Below are 15,933 nucleotides of genomic sequence, written 5' to 3'. Positions count from 1 at the left end.
AGCGGGCGTGTTCTGAAATTAGATACATCTAAGGTGTGAAGCCACTATGTGTGAATCATGTACTCCGATGAAGACTGGATAAAGCGTCTCGGATCGAGCTTTGACGTTTCTATTCTAGGTTATGGCCATCTGATATCCTGAAGTAATTACCACTGACTTAAAATTAAAAAGAACTGGATTAAGTTTAGTCTTCTTTCTTGAAAATCTGAAATTCTAATATGCTAACGTTAAAAAGCGAGCATAAAAAACATATTCACTTTCTCGTAGAACAGTCAACAAATGGTAAGAATTTGTGGATTTTAAATAATTTTTTATGTATTCATTCAACGACTTAATGCAGATACTGGAAGTTGAACTATTATTTTTAGTTTTACAGGACTTCTGCAAATTAGGATTGGACTATTTGCATAGTGGACCAAACTTCAAGTTGTATAATGTAGCTGCTCGTAAGTTCATAAAACAATGTTGATATTCACTTTGCGTTTGCATATACTTTACAATACGATAGTCATATGCGCTAAACCCTTTTCTTACAGAAAAATTAGACATCCAACCTGAGGATGTCAGGTGCACTGTAGAAGGACTCATCAATTTGCTACTAGAAAGCTGCAAATGCAAGGTGAGTGTGGCATAGATGAATTAAAATTTATCTTTCAGTGTGTGTCGAAAGACGTTTTCTTTTCCCTGAGAATTTCAGTATAAATTCTGTCATCTATATTGATGTACGAGTTTTGGATGTTATGCAATACAAATTTTCTGAACTCTTAATAATCTTCTCTTTGCAGTTGAGCACTTCTGATTTTCGAGATTCAATAATTGCTCTGGGCTTCTCTGAAGATCATGAAATGTTACTCACCAAATTATATACTACAAAACAGTCTGAAATATCAGAAATATTACCGACACTTGGAGTCAAGTTACAAGAATACCAGAGTATGGAATGGAGATTCGAAACACAGGTGAGATGTGCATATCAGCATTCAGCCATTTCATAAAACTGTACACAATATTTCGAATTGTAGATTTCATCCAGATCGTTGTTGAGTCAAGTGACACCTTTGGTAGTCCTAGATTTCAGTCTTCGAAATAATGTTCAACAAAAAATTGAACATGTTATTGTTCAAACTGACGCAAATAATTTATTGCACATCACTGAGGAATTGGAACAGGCTTTGCAGGATGGCCGAAGTCAACACCTGCGTAAAATTGCGAGGAGTATAAGATAGATGAAGTTTGAATTATTTTTACCAAATAAAATATATATGTACATATAACATAACATAAGTATGTAAAAATTATCATTTCTGAAAATAAAATTAGATACTTGAAGTGAAAAATATTGGTCATGAAATCCGCGTTTCGCGGTAGGTATGCAGTGTAATAAGTGTTTACCTATTTCATTCAGGGTCACTGTGATTACAAAGATTTATTAAAATTTATCTCATTGCCTAGCCCAACTTTTTGGTTACTCAAATTTTCGCGTTTCAGCCACTCTAAAACTAATTAGGCAGTATTGTCCAGTAAATATCACAGAAGTTTATAAATTTAAGAAAATTATATCAACGTGATGTTAGTTTTTGACAGTATAATTGAAATGTGATGCAAATACGACAGAAATAACCGATTTGAGAAAATATATGATTTATCTACTTTTTAATGATTATTGTTATTATCGATACAAACAATAATTATAATTATGTGCTATAACTCATTAAACCAAGATTGTTCAGAAATTTACTATCAAGTGGCCCAGATTATAATTAGTCATATCTGTCCACTTTATTATACATTTATGGCAGTGCCGGTGTTCATTGTTAGGAAATTCGAGTTTGAAAATATGTATTGCGAGAAAGTCGATACTATTTTATCCGGAATTTCAGCACTTTTTCGATAACCCCTAATAATAATAATATTACCCACAAGATACAATTGTGTAATAATACTATATATAGGATATCAGAAACTAACGACTGATATCACCTAGAGATGGATTTTCCGGATTTCTTATAATCAAATTCTCATCAATTATCTACGATATCTCTGTCAAAAAAGTACAGATGAAAGGTTATAAGACTTTTCGGAAGCTTCAAGAGTGTTCTGCTTCCAACAATCCATTGGGCTTTTCTGAGACAACATTCTGATCTATCGAAGTATTTCTATAGATTTCCGCGAACAAAATGTACAAATTTTGCAGACACGGATAGAAGAAGAATTTCACGAAGTGAAGAGGCGGCATTGGTAGTACGTCAATGAGTTACATTATATATGTTAAAATTACAAGGAACTTGTTAGAAATTCATGTAATTACTTCGTAATCATCCAAGAAATATGCATCGTTGATGAGTTCTTGGAACGGCATCGGGTTCCAATGGTGGGCTGATTGTCGGTTTTGGAGAAAAATATACATAGCTCCATTAAATTCCAAGCAATACTCTTCCTGCGAAGATCGTCATCCAACAATGCATGTACTGATCGTTGGAATTGGTGGCGAGGCAGCCAACTTATGCGCAAAACATGTACATGCATTTTATGTACATGAATAAAATGATTTTTTGAGAAACGTATTTAACAGTAGATTCAGTTAAGTAATTTAGAAATCAAGCGGGTATACAAATTGGCATAAAAATGTTTAAATAATTTTCTACAATATACATTCAAACGCGAAGATGGGAGTTAATTTCTTACTGTATTCCATCTTGTACAATGGGTCTTTTAGACGGATCACCCGTATCTCAAGCGTACAAAATTTGAACATCGTTCTTTTTGTGGTTTTTGGTAGCCGGTTTTGAATGAGCTTCGTTTTTTTGCTTTTTATATCGTTTGTCACGGGAGACGTACTCATTTGGTATGCAAATATCGTGTTTTATTGTAACACCTAGTCCCGACTGCGAAATGTCAAGCGGGGGAGAAAAATGTCGGAATTGGTAAACTCTAAATTACCAAAGGTATGTGCACCTTGTTGACGTTAACTAAGAAACGAAATTTATCAAAAAGAAAAATGTATTCACGTGGAATTCACTCTGACTAAACTAGAGAAATCCGAAGGTATTACGATTCCACATTCCACACGCGTTACACATTATCGAAGCATGAGTTTTATTGACAATGAGTCAAATTTACGCAAGAATAAAATTATCATTTGAAAAACTATAATATGTTAGTATTTGACCAGTGAAAATAAGTTTATTTATGCTCATTTCCACACCACCGCAAGCGGTAGAGCATCCGGCGTGTTTTTTTTTACGTGGTATCCCGAGTAGGCCTACTCCACGGAGCATAATAGCAAGATCGATCTTACGTTCTTCGAAAAATTGCAGATGACTTTTTTTTACATGTTAATTAAAGTAAATTATTTTTCCCAGTAAACTTGTACTCGCGTATATTCGCAGTCTGTTCGAAAATTTTCAGTTCATGTAACCCGCTGACTATTATCGATGAAAGATGACTGTTTGAATTATGGATGAAAGATGGTTGTTTTAATTATAGATGAAGGGTGATTGTTTTCATCTTATAGGCGAACAGCGATTGACTTTGGATGTTGCGTACGGTTTTTTTTTCTTATGAGATATGAGATGATCACTAAAATGGAGAACCTGGTGAATACGCAAAACAATCAACAATTAAACCAAGATCGAAAGTACGAATTGCTGTAAGACGTTGGCATTTACCTATCGGAAGACGATGCAGAAATCTTTGAAGAAATGGAAACAAATCGGAGTAGAATAAGCACAACCACCAAAATACGACAGAGCTGTATAATTTTACAGTAAAATACAAACCGAACATGATCTATGGCCACTCGAGAAAAAAGAATCTGACACTAAAACGATCGCAATAAAAGACTATAAAACCATTAACAAAAACTACAGCAGAATAACTTTTACCACACTTTTTTTATCATGATGATGATGACCTACATCGCTGAATCTATGTGTCGGCGAAAACAAGATGACTGACCCTGAACCAAACCTAAGCCTAAAAAATGAAACCTTAATTTTTCAGTATAGTCAATAAAACTCAGTTACCTGAAACAGATGAAAATGTAATTATTGACATATGTCGATACAGACAAAAATATACTTAGCTCAGATATGTAAAGAATATAATTCACGGAAAAAGAGACAAATCAATTAGTTGAAACAGTCAACAAGTTTGACTAGCTGAAAGAGACAGAAAGTTTGATTAGCTGAAACAGACAAAAGGTTTGATTAGTTGAAACAGGCAAATGGTTTGATTGACTGAACCAGTCAAAAAGTTTGACTAGCTGAAAGAGACAGAAAGTTTGAAACTTAAAAACTTGTAGGTTTGCAGATTTTTCATAGAAAATGAAGTCCAAAAAGAGAATGAGTTCTTACCAAAAATGCTCTACAAATTTTTGAAATCTCTCCGACGTAACCAGAAAAATTCAGTTTTCTATAAATAATTTAACACACAGAATTTAACCCAGTACTGTCCAAAAATATGTTATAGTTTTTAGAAGTACCTAAAAAAAAAAAAAAAATTATAGCGATTGCTGAAAATTTTTTTACCGGGGTGATTTTCCCTAAAATTGCAGAGAATGGAATTATTAGGTTCACCTTGCTTCTTATTTCGTTTACCGTACTTTGTTTGCCTTGTTTTATGAATTTATAAGGGCTCTGTTTCCCATCCTCCAGGCGATCGTAAGATGTTCAAGGTATTCTTAAATCCCCCTAACTCAATAAGTATCGTCTTAAGACTGTTTGGGGTCTTAAGTTTGGTTGAATGTGATCGTCGGTGTGATATACGGACAAGAGTACATATGCGACGACACTGAGTTCAGAGTTGTGCATATTTAAGCGGGCCCCTGAGGAACGCACCTCGAGCCGCATCCAACAGTGGTCGAATAGGCTCCGTTAGACCTTTCCTCGTTCCTTTGAGTTTTCAACCTGTGGCCGCCCACGTTCGTTCATTTCTGGCATACCAACAGCCCATATTAAACTTGCTTGGATTAGTTCGTTATCAGACGATTTTCTCCAAGTAATCAAAGGTAATAATTAATACCAGTTGAACCAACTCTCAACTACCAGTGTCGAAAATTATATGGTGAAATTTAACAGCATGGGTTCGTCAGTTCTGAAAAGGAGAACGAAGATTTCAAGTGATCGTGTGGTTCAACCCTGCATATTCTCAAGAGTCCTGTATACTGTAATTTTGTATTAGTGTGTATCCCCTTTTTAAGTCATCAGATTCGGAACTTGTATTCAACGGGGATCGGCTTAATCGGCGATTGAGATAGTTGAATCGTCGAAAAATTGTTTTGGTTTTTTTATGGCGTTATTTCGCATCAACTCGCGCCGTCATTTTGTATCAATTTGGTGCGTACTGCAACTTTGAATTGTTCAGAGATCAGTTGGAATCTTATCAAATTTGCGATTAAGATCGTTCAAGCGTCCATCCAGTAAACAAAGAAATATTACAGCTTATTTAAATAGATTTGTTTTCGTGTCCGCCAAGCGGAGTTTCAGAGAAAAACTGATTTTGTGATACTAAAATGAAATGGAATCTGTCGTTTTATTGTTTAAATAACCATCTAAGGCTGTGATTTCTTTTAATTTTTTATCGTACTCGAATTGTACCGCAATTTCACTTCGACTCAAATTGTGATACATAACACCGTCTCTATTTATTTCCCTTCGAGTCATTTGTAAAAATTTACCTTCACCTGGAATAAACTTTAATGCGTCTTGAACAAATTAATTTCTATCTGTTCGTATCTGTTTGAATATTGTAACGATTTGAATTCACGTTAATGCGTGAACAGCGTTAGCCCTTTCATCGTTTTTATTAGATTCTTTCTGTTGTGATTCAAATTACCACAAAAATCTATAGTTCAATCCGTGACGAAAGGTGTATCAAATGATTTTGTTGTTTGGAACGCAATTTCTTTGTAAAACATTTTGAAATACTCTATAGACATAATAACTTCGTTTGAAACACTGCAACTCTGTCAATACATGTCGATTCATTGTAATCGTTGGTGATTTATTGGCATAGAAACTGTTTAAAATAGTCATCTAATCCTAAGCTGTTGTTTTCAATCCTAATTCTGAGATCGAACAAACGGATTCATTAGGATTTTAATGATTTATTTTCAGTTGTTTTCAATCATTTTTCGATTTCTGGGCTCCGATCCGCTTTTGTTGCATGTACATACATATTGTATCCACTCATTGCAGTTCAGTATGACCGTGATGTCGGGGCCCAGTTTTGCGGCCTACTCGTGGTCGGCCCAGGTCGGCGGTTTCGGCAACCAAACAGTTGTCGACAAGGTGCCAGCCGAAATGTTACACCTGGTCGATTCTCATTGGTATCAGTTTCCCCCCATGAACCCCCTGTGGCACGGAATCCTGGGGTTCGTCATCGCATGCCTAGGGTTCGTATCCGTGATTGGAAACGGGATGGTCGTCTACATATTCTGCTCGACGAAAACGCTCCGTACACCGAGCAATCTTCTCGTAGTCAATTTGGCCTTTTCGGACTTCCTCATGATGTTCACCATGTCCCCACCGATGGTAAGATGCCAAAAAACAAACAAACAAACATCGAAACAATCGTTAAACTCGGTGAATACTACTCATTATAACTCAAGGAAATTAACCAATCCCCAATTTTCTCGTATTTGTTATCACAGGTGATCAATTGTTATTACGAAACTTGGGTGTTTGGACCGTTGATGTGCGAGATATACGCGTTGTTTGGTTCCCTGTTCGGATGTGGCTCAATCTGGACAATGACAATGATCGCTTTTGATAGATACAACGTAATCGTCAAGGGACTGTCGGCCAAACCAATGACCATCAAGGGTTCGCTACTTCGCATTTTGGGTGTCTGGGCTTTTGCTGTTATATGGACAATTGCACCCATGTTAGGCTGGAATAGGTAGGTTCAATTAGGCGTTAACATGGAATGAAATTTTTTTTGTTGGTATTTCGCGAATGATTAATTTTATCGTGTAGAAATTGCTCAAATTTATAAGTGGTCTTTTTTGCCTGAAATAGATATTGGATATTACAGAAATTATTAGGGGTTGCATTGTGATTTCACCGTATCGAATTATGACTTCACTATGGTGGACTGTGACATCACCGTCTTGTATGATGATATCATTATGGTGGATTAAAGTGTCATAATTCAGTAAAACATCTACAGGGTGACCCAGAACTACCGCTCGACAGGCTACCAATGTGTTTCTCGTGAAAATCTGCGACTGAAATATTTTTAAAATTTTGGTAAATCGTTTGCCAATTACAGCCGTTTGAAATTGGCCAATCCATCGCGGTAGCGTTTGATGGTTCCTAGTAAAGCTGCCGAGTGCATGACGGTCAAATAACGATTTGCGAGTCTGTTTTGAGGCGTCAAATGTTACCGGACGGATGATTTTAAATACCTGTAATTCTCAAACGACAAATTTCCTACCATATCTCCGATCATTTTCAAGATGTCTTTGAAAAGATGCGGAGTCGTGATTTATCGGAGTGTTCAGAGTCGAAAATATTTGTGCTGTTTATGCCCAATTGCGGTTCGCTCCTGATGAGAAGAACTATGATCTTGATGCGATTAATTCCTGTTTTTAAACCCAGATACGTGCCAGAAGGGAACATGACTGCCTGTGGCACGGATTATCTGAGCAAGGATTGGCTGTCAAGGTCTTACATATTGGTGTACAGCTTCTTTGTCTATTATCTGCCACTCTTCATGATCATCTACAGCTACTACTTCATTATATCAGCTGTATCAGCCCACGAGAAATCGATGCGCGAACAAGCTAAGAAAATGAACGTGGCTTCGTTAAGATCTTCTGAAAATCAAAATACAAGCGCTGAGGCGAAACTTGCCAAGGTATTTATCAACGTTTTTTAGATCAAAATTTTCGCACTTTCACCCCACTTTTCTTAATCTGTTCGATCACAGGTCGCTTTGATGACGATCTCTCTTTGGTTCATGGCATGGACTCCTTATCTGGTCATCAACTACGCTGGGGTTTTCGAATCCGCCAAAATCAGCCCTCTCTTCACTATCTGGGGCTCTCTATTCGCTAAGGCAAACGCTGTTTACAATCCAATCGTCTATGGCATCAGGTGAACATTCGTCCGTTTCTCTATATCGTTTTAGTAAAATTGGCTCATGAGGAAAGTATTAAGCCTTTGGATCACAGGTCTAAAAATGAAGTTCCTAAAATGTAGTTTCATGGAATGGGTGTTCCTTCGCCCAATTTACAATAGATCAGGACGTTGAAAATACATACATATAGTCATTTCACTAATGGTTTGAAGCAAAATATGCGTCCACATTTGAATCTATGACTTCCTATCGCTGAATCTACATCGGAGGACAATGTAAATTATTATTGGAAACAAAAATATACCGTAGGTCTTGTTTGTGGCATTTCACTCCTCAAACGGCTGATACAATCAATCATAACCGGCGTGAAGACATGCCTGTCAGATAAAACTACTCATTATAGGTTCCATATTTAAGCCCGAAACGAAACGACCCTAGAAGCTTGAGCAGGATTCACAATCCATAAACCTGATATTGTCTTCGTCAGATTTTTATATCATTTGTAACATGCGATTACAATGAAAGATAATTTCCCAGATAAAATGGGTGAAAATGATGAAACTTTGCATTCAATAATCAAGAAAACACTCGAGTAATCCCTATAATTTCACTTGTACTTAGATCTTTGAATTTATAGATTAGATAGTTCATTTACCGAAACGCACTTACAGCCATCCGAAGTACAGAGCTGCACTCTTCAAGAAGTTCCCATCATTAGCCTGTGGTGGTGATGCAGGACATGGCGGAGACGCTACCTCAACGGTTTCCGGCGTCACAACACTGACGGAGAACGAGAAGCCTGCCGCATAAGTTCATTGCGATGGAAACTAAATTCGCCTGACGTGATAAAGAATTCCAAATTTTCAAAAAAAGGGGGGAATAAATTTTGCAAAAGATACAATTTAACATGCGTAAAACAAAATGATTATAAATGAAACGAGAACCACGTTCTTCAATTGATATACAGGAATTCGCGCTCAGCAGATGCCGATTGTAAATATTAAAGTAAAGTCGCGAGAAACTTCAGAATATGCTGAATATTGTTAACGAAACAGTAGTAATTGAAGAAAAAAAAAACTAAAGGCCGAGCGAATTCTGTGTGCTTGTCAATTGAACAACTGAGAGTGGTGAAAAAGTATTCTGCTGGAAGTGGCAAGAGGAAAGGAACGCGAAATTGATATACGGAAAAAGGAATGAATATACCTGCCAACTCTTTGGTCTCTTTTATTTTTTACAATATGGCCTTGGCGATGAATTCTTGCTCGGCATTTATCCTTGAACTTGTTTCTCGAATATCACCACAATTCGAGACGAATTACAGTTCACCGATTATCCGAAACAGGAAATCTCATCGCCTGTATTCTGTAAACTTATTTTAGCTTATTCTCGGCACTAAATACGACTTCACCTTGAAACTGGCACTTTGGCTTTATGACATTGGATATACTGATTGGCAAAGACGCCATGTGTGTTTTATTTTTAAAGATTGAATAAATCCTGCATGAAAATTAAACATCATCGAGACTTGTCTCTTTCACTAGCAAAGAAAAAAAGAACCGCATCCTCTTTACCGATCCTTTACCGACGTTAGTCGTGTCGTACTTCATTACGAAAATCATTTTTCGAAGGAAGTTTCGCATTTTTGGTGACTCAACGTGGCAAAACGAAAGTGTAATCGCTTGAGCGAAGTTTAATTCTTATGATTTATCTAAAGCCGAGGCTAAAAGGATGAGCTAATTTCGATTCCGATCGCATTTATGTATTTTGTCGTTTTGCACGCGTCGAGGCAACAGCGAATTTCGGCAGTCATCGGCGCGTATAATTACGTAAATTGCTTAAAATGTTCAGGAAGTAGTTTATTGATCAACATTACGAACATAAAAAGGTGAGACTCGCGGGAATTGTTCTTACTATTGAGTTATATCCATAATATTTCTTTCAAGCGCGACACAAAGGCAAAGGTCTGCACTTGAACATGAAAATATTTTTGCAAACGTAAAACAATATATATTTTTTTATATTATTACGGACGATCAATTGCGATGCGATCGGTAAATGCCACTCAACATCACCCTGCGTTTTTTATTTCCACGAATAATACTTATATGGAAATATCAAGGCTGTTTGCACTCTAAATTTTGGGACCATCAGGCCTTCGCATCAGCTGTATTCGTAGATGCAGAATCAGAATTGGCCGGCGGCGGTCCAGCCGTAGGTGCTGCCGGTTGCTCTGTCGATCCGCACACCAGGAATGGTAATTTTTCTTTCAGCGCCAGTCTGTACTTGGGATGGCTGCGAATAAAAAGCAACATTTTCCTCTCTTTTTTTGGATAGGTAGAAAAAATAATTTTCCGAAACCCTAAGAAATTTGTACGAATCTCTTATAGTTTCTCAGTTTTTCCGAAAAAGTCCTTTAACAAATTCTAATAATTTCTGGGACGTTTTTGTTGAACTATCATATAATATCTGTGTAGCATATTTAGGGGTGTGTACTTGAAATTTAATAAAAATTTTTGAAAAGTTCTTGTCATTCTAGTTTTAGTGCAAATATTCTTTTACAGATATGACTATATTTTCCAGATAGAGAAAAATTATGTTTTAGTGGCGCAGGTATGACAAAGTCACTTTTTGACGTTTGAGTGTTGAAGTGACTTTCTACGCTTTACCAGAAAAAAAATTGTATGGAGCGTACTTGTAAACTGTTTTTGGCTCAAATAATGATCTCAGTAGTTGCTTTCGGATAACCTTTAGCTCGTACTGAAATCATTATCCCCGTCTAAAAACACCTACTTTACAAGCATGTCGCAAAACTACTAATTAATCAACAACAGCTTGTTTGCTGGTGATGAAGAAAATATTTCACTTGAGGCACGCAAATTTCTCTCGAGGCAATTTCCAACATTTCTCAGAAATATGTTCTAATTTTTGAAAAAAATGAGTTTCCTTTAGATATTAGTCTAATTTTCATCTCCACCTCGGCTTGGTTAGGAATAATTGGAGTACAGAAAACAAGGAGTTTTTCCAATTTTCAACAGGGAATGAGGTTCCGAAGGAATTGAGTTCCTTTCAGAAACTCTATAATCTCTCGAAAATGCTGAGGTCATTAGAATAATTCAAACATTTCAACAGTCCGAAAACATTCCATACTTTACCTGATGCCATACACAATTGGATTGTAGATAGCGTTTGTTTTAGCAAAAAGTGATCCCCAAATCGTAAAGAGAGGGCTTATCTTAGCAATGTTGAAGACGCCCACGTAGTTAATTACTAAATATGGTGTCCAGGCTAAGAACCATAAAGATATTGTAGTCAATGCCACCTGTGAAGATATGAAAGAGTAAATTTATTTTCCGGAACTTCAAGAAAGTCTTTTTCCAACACCTGCTTGAAGAGTTCGATTTTCGATGCCTGCACAGTATGTGTAGCGCCGTATTTCCGAGCAGTGCGGTAAAACTATGGTGGCGCATGCGCACAACTGAAGTGTTCGATTTTACACACTAAGCCTTTCTTTGGCGCGTGCGCAATTTCGAATAATTCAATTTTGGGCACTGTGTCATTGAGTGTTTTACCCGACTCCAATTTTAGGCGCTGACAAGGGCATCTGCATTGCTTCTCAAATCAAATTTTCCTTCACAGGTGTTGAAAGAAGTAGCGTGTGTCATACGTGCAGATGGGCGACATCTGACACATGTGATCGCAGCGCTCGCCTTGGCCCATGCTGCGTTCACACTAGCAGGGAAAGGTAAGGCAGCACTCTGACCTGTGGGACAAAATTGGCAACCTAAAAAAAATCGGCCAACTGATATCTTCGCGCTCGAGTAAGTAATAGAAAATAGTATGCAGTGTGAATCTGTTGATAGCGATTAGTAACCAGGAGGGTGGGGTAGAACTGGCCACCTAGAAAAAAATGGATAAATTGCATTTTCGCGTCAAGATGAGCAAGACATGTGAACGCAGCACTCGTCTTTGCGGCTCACGCTGCAAATTTCACATTCATTGGGAATGACTCACTTTCCGCACTCGTAACACAATTGACTACATGAAATATTTTTGCACTACTTGCGTTACTAAATATAAGAAGCAAATATTACTTTCGCCAATTTGGCTTCCGCACTCGCTGCTTGATTATCACCAGATCGCAGAGAAGCCACATTCATCTTTTTTGCTTGATCCCTCATCCCCTTTTCGTGCGCGGCAACCGTCTAAATTATAGAGAGAAAAATGTCTTTCATCAATCACCTACGGCACTGCACTTCCGAATATAATTTAAAAAATGAGATGTATTAAAAGCTCAGAAATCTCGTCAGAAACTCACGGAGACAATATAATAGTAACTGTAGATGATAGTGGAGAGCGGCAAGTAATAAACGAATAGAGAGTAAACCAGAATGTAGGATTTGGAGAGCCATGCTTTGCTCAGATAATCCGTTCCACAAGCAGTCATGTTGCCTTCTGGGACGTACCTATACTTAGAAAAAATTGAAGAAGTTACGAGGATACAGTACTGATTTACTGAATATCTACACAAAAAAAAAATAATAATGCAAATGAATCCCCGCAAGTTGATACCTATTCCATCCAATCATGGGAAGTATACTCCAAACTAATCCAAACATCCAGATTAGCAGAATTTCTAAGATTGCTTTTTTGATGGTGAATGGAGTGCCGGACATTCCCTGTAAACGTATATGTTTTTTTATGTTACGATAGGCCAATCGAGTAGATTAAGCAAACAATGACAGTATAAGGCCGCTGGATGATCGGTTATACTCAAACTTTAATGCGATCGTTTGCTTGACCTAAAATATGCAGCATTTAATATGCTGTTCATTGAATAGGTCTTTCTTCACTTTGGTTATAGTTGATTATACATATATTAGCAGTTGGATAGTCAAATTCCATAACAAACTAATTGACTTGTCGTGGGTTTTTGCCATAACACTAACCGTACTAGACCCAGTTAAATGATTGGTTTCATACTACGGTATGAATGGAGTTATGTAAAATGCCGGTATTGATTGTCGTTACCTTCTGACGAAATTCCGTGATCAAAACATAAAGATTCAAGTGTTATATACGGACGTATTACTTCATATCAACAGTGAAGTAACTACAAAATTCCAATGACTTCGTGTATCATAAATTGAGCGAAGAAAGAACCATTAAACATAACTATAACGTATCAGCATTCTACTCATCAGGAAACTATTAACATCATTTAGGGCCAAAGAATCACCCCTGGAAGTTTGAATCGAAATCAATGATTCAGAGGCCTGCAGATAATCTTCGTGTGAGTAATACGTGGGATTATTCAAGAACTGTCTACCTTCACAATAACATTATACCGATCCAGAGCAATGGCAGTCATAGTCCAGATAGATGCGCATCCACACAGTGATCCAACCATTGCGTAAATGTCGCACATCAGAGTTCCTGGAAGGATTGGAATCTTCAGGACTAACTTCTTTGTCGAAAATGCTTCACTTACCAAGCACCCAAGTTTCGTAATAACAGTTAATAACCATTGGTGGGGACATTATGATCATCATGAGGAAGTCCGAAAAGGCTAGATTAACGACGAGTAGATTGCTTGGAGTCCTTAACGAGGGTGTCAGCATGAACACGTACACCACGACGCCATTACCGCTCCAACCCAATACCCCCAGGACGATCATCACAAGACCAAGTATTTTGTGCCACAACGGATCCATGGGAGGAAATTGGTACCTATAAAAGTGTATCTGCATTTTTGCTTTGTAGTTTGTACTTTTAAAATTTAGGTATAAAATTTCCGTGTTACATCTCAAATTTATAACTCAATTTCATCACGGACTATAAATTAATTGATTCCGTATGACGATTTTTTTTCATTATGGAGTTTGCTAGTCCAGCAGAAGGTTTTCAGTGATTACTGCTCCATCATTCCCCGACCAAGATTTGAATCTTGAGTGTAAAGACGAAAAAGATTTGGCACAAATTTCGACTGTTGCTAGGGGTTTGTGTGGGAATTTCATTTATGCTTACGCAGCCTGCATAGTATTTACCAATGTGGATCAATTAGATGAAGCATTTCAGGTGGGACTTTGTCGGCAACCGTTTGATTATTGAACCGCATCCATTGTCGTGCAACCTGTGGTCCCATGGTGGATATGACCTCAAAAGCTGCTCTCCCAGCTGTGAACTCTGATACGTTTCGAACATGATCCAACGACATGGGATTAAAAATATTCTGCGAATCAGATGATATTGCTGCTTCCATCTGAGGGCAGACACACATCTACGGATCAATTGTCGCACAGCGTTTATTGTTAATTATGTTTTCATTAAGCAGATAATTTTAATTCACCCACACAGAAACACACACACACATACGCAAAAGTCAGTATATAATAATTTTTTTCATTTTCCCGTAAGCACTTACTTTCGATGTTATTGCGTCTGCAGAGTTCGTTTAATGACAATACAACAGGAAATATGTTTCCTCTGGTAGTTGGACGGTGACTGCGGTATAACGTAGAACATTGGTGCATCAAATATTCGCCATTACTGCAGCGGCTGTGGTAAATCTGATCTTCTATATATATTGAGAGTAAGAAGACCTTCCTTGATCAATTATTCAAATATATTCATCTATACTTCAACTGGAGACTCGTATATGTATGGCAATTTATTGCACAAGCGGACACAAAGGTAATACTTTAGGTAGTTTCAACTGGCTTCTTGAGACAGCTAGTTGAACAATAAACTAACTGATAATGACAGCTGTCGTATTTCAAATCGGTATTGTACATTTTCAATTGAATTAGCTTTACCACATATGAGTGTATGGATTCAAGGGCATGATTACTTTGAATTACTTTCTCAATTTTTTACCAGCAGAATTTTACCGTCGTAGGACCAAAAAAATTTAGGACGAGAGCATTTATCTAGTAAATAACGTCACTCAATTAAACCGCAAAAATGATGTTTTTGTGAGATATAAGAGAGTTTTGCGATTCAACGTATTATTTGTTCAATATTTTATATGAAATTGAATGTAGTGTTTTTATTAAAACGTACTTAATGAAATAACATTGAATTCAAATATAAGTGCAGACGAAATTGGTAAAACGAGCTCTCTACGTGTAACGATTAGTGCGAAATACATTACAAATTACATTGGCGTTTCATGATTACAAAAAGATAAAATACAAATTATATATGTGTATGTAGAGCGGAATGTTTAGAGGGATGGCGGGTGTGCTGGGCTGAATGGGTGCGAACCATGGTGCGAACGATCGGCAGATGAGTTCGAACGACTGATTCCAAAGATGTGAGAACGGTGATAATGGGTGAGCGAGCGGGTGAAAGAAAAGAGAATGAAAGAAGGAGGCAGTCGGGAAAAGCAGTCTAGTGTGTGTGAGCATGAAGGTGTGTGATATGTAAATCATTGAGAACCTTTCGAATGTTTATTTGTACTATGTAAATAGATAAATGAACAAATCGAATATAAAAAAGGGAACTGGGTTTGTTGAGCACTGGGCATAAGGTGGTCGTTATTGCGATGTCTAACAGGAATAAACTATCAATTACAATTGTGAAAATTATCTAATATCTCTATTCGATCTCGTATTACAATTTGTTAGTATAACTTTCGTTAAAGTCCTAATCACCGTATTTTGAATAAAAAATTTCTTGTTGCGGGTGTACCACATACTCATATACTAAAATATTTTGTATTTTACTTTGTTCTCATTAGAAAATGAAAACGTAATTTGTATTTCATTGTTGCCTCAATCACAAATTGCAATTGCAATCGTTGAGTAATTACGATCTTGTTCATTAGCGACTGTCCCACTTTGTGCCGATCAC

At 37.1% G+C, this 15,933-nt stretch overlaps 3 protein-coding genes across 6 annotated transcripts; 2 read left to right on the top strand and 1 right to left on the bottom strand.

The window, feature by feature from the left end:
* The first annotated feature begins 16 nt into the window (after positions 1 to 16).
* On the top strand, positions 17 to 1,337 carry LOC124175077 (COMM domain-containing protein 2-like). The gene is made up of 5 exons (XM_046554941.1): positions 17 to 282; positions 369 to 446; positions 537 to 619; positions 786 to 959; positions 1,023 to 1,337. Exons 1-5 carry the CDS (start codon positions 219 to 221, stop codon positions 1,224 to 1,226), a joined length of 603 nt encoding a protein of 200 aa, XP_046410897.1. The 5' UTR covers positions 17 to 218; the 3' UTR covers positions 1,227 to 1,337.
* A 3,456-nt stretch (positions 1,338 to 4,793) lies between these two features.
* On the top strand, positions 4,794 to 9,595 carry LOC124175953 (rhodopsin). Its single transcript, XM_046556639.1, has 6 exons — positions 4,794 to 5,008; positions 6,198 to 6,533; positions 6,653 to 6,900; positions 7,602 to 7,860; positions 7,933 to 8,099; positions 8,754 to 9,595. Exons 2-6 carry the CDS (start codon positions 6,204 to 6,206, stop codon positions 8,890 to 8,892), a joined length of 1,143 nt encoding a protein of 380 aa, XP_046412595.1. The 5' UTR covers positions 4,794 to 5,008; positions 6,198 to 6,203; the 3' UTR covers positions 8,893 to 9,595.
* LOC124175952 (rhodopsin-like) lies at positions 9,325 to 14,655 on the bottom strand. Of its 4 annotated transcripts, none has more exons than XM_046556635.1 (9): positions 14,504 to 14,647; positions 14,127 to 14,359; positions 13,571 to 13,809; positions 13,409 to 13,515; positions 12,652 to 12,758; positions 12,398 to 12,545; positions 12,174 to 12,284; positions 11,235 to 11,401; positions 9,325 to 10,374 (listed from the first exon to the last, which is right to left on the bottom strand). In XM_046556635.1, the coding sequence occupies exons 2-9, from the start codon at positions 14,357 to 14,359 to the stop codon at positions 10,230 to 10,232; spliced, it is 1,257 nt and encodes a 418-aa protein (XP_046412591.1). In that variant the 5' UTR covers positions 14,504 to 14,647; the 3' UTR covers positions 9,325 to 10,229. The 4 variants fall into 4 exon arrangements, with proteins under 4 accessions (XP_046412591.1, XP_046412592.1, XP_046412594.1 ...); XM_046556636.1 differs by having other exon boundaries at positions 14,127 to 14,341; XM_046556638.1 differs by lacking the exon at positions 14,504 to 14,647 and having other exon boundaries at positions 14,107 to 14,179.
* Between the last annotated feature and the right edge of the window lie 1,278 nt (positions 14,656 to 15,933).

This window comes from Neodiprion fabricii, chromosome 2 (genome assembly GCF_021155785.1).
Source record: "Neodiprion fabricii isolate iyNeoFabr1 chromosome 2, iyNeoFabr1.1, whole genome shotgun sequence".
In the NCBI taxonomy this organism is placed as follows: domain Eukaryota; kingdom Metazoa; phylum Arthropoda; class Insecta; order Hymenoptera; family Diprionidae; genus Neodiprion; species Neodiprion fabricii.
Note: the sequence above shows the minus strand (reverse complement) of the source record. Positions and strands in the feature narration are given on the sequence as shown.

Excerpts from the sequence above, each read along its gene's own strand:
- LOC124175952 (XM_046556635.1), bottom strand. The coding sequence starts at position 14,359 with ATGTGTGTCTGCCCTCAGATGGAAGCAGCAATATCATCTGATTCGCAG. Across the intron at positions 13,810-14,126 it reads CATCTAATTGATCCACATTG|GTACCAATTTCCTCCCATGG; the intron begins GTAAATACTATG and ends ACACTTTTATAG. Across the intron at positions 10,375-11,234 it reads CCAATTGTGTATGGCATCAG|CCATCCCAAGTACAGACTGG; the intron begins GTAAAGTATGGA and ends TTTTATTCGCAG.
- LOC124175953 (XM_046556639.1), top strand. The coding sequence starts at position 6,204 with ATGACCGTGATGTCGGGGCCCAGTTTTGCGGCCTACTCGTGGTCGGCC. Across the intron at positions 7,861-7,932 it reads CTGAGGCGAAACTTGCCAAG|GTCGCTTTGATGACGATCTC; the intron begins GTATTTATCAAC and ends GTTCGATCACAG. Across the intron at positions 8,100-8,753 it reads CCAATCGTCTATGGCATCAG|CCATCCGAAGTACAGAGCTG; the intron begins GTGAACATTCGT and ends ACGCACTTACAG.
- LOC124175077 (XM_046554941.1), top strand. The coding sequence starts at position 219 with ATGCTAACGTTAAAAAGCGAGCATAAAAAACATATTCACTTTCTCGTA. Across the intron at positions 283-368 it reads CGTAGAACAGTCAACAAATG|TTTTACAGGACTTCTGCAAA; the intron begins GTAAGAATTTGT and ends TATTATTTTTAG. Across the intron at positions 620-785 it reads TAGAAAGCTGCAAATGCAAG|TTGAGCACTTCTGATTTTCG; the intron begins GTGAGTGTGGCA and ends TTCTCTTTGCAG.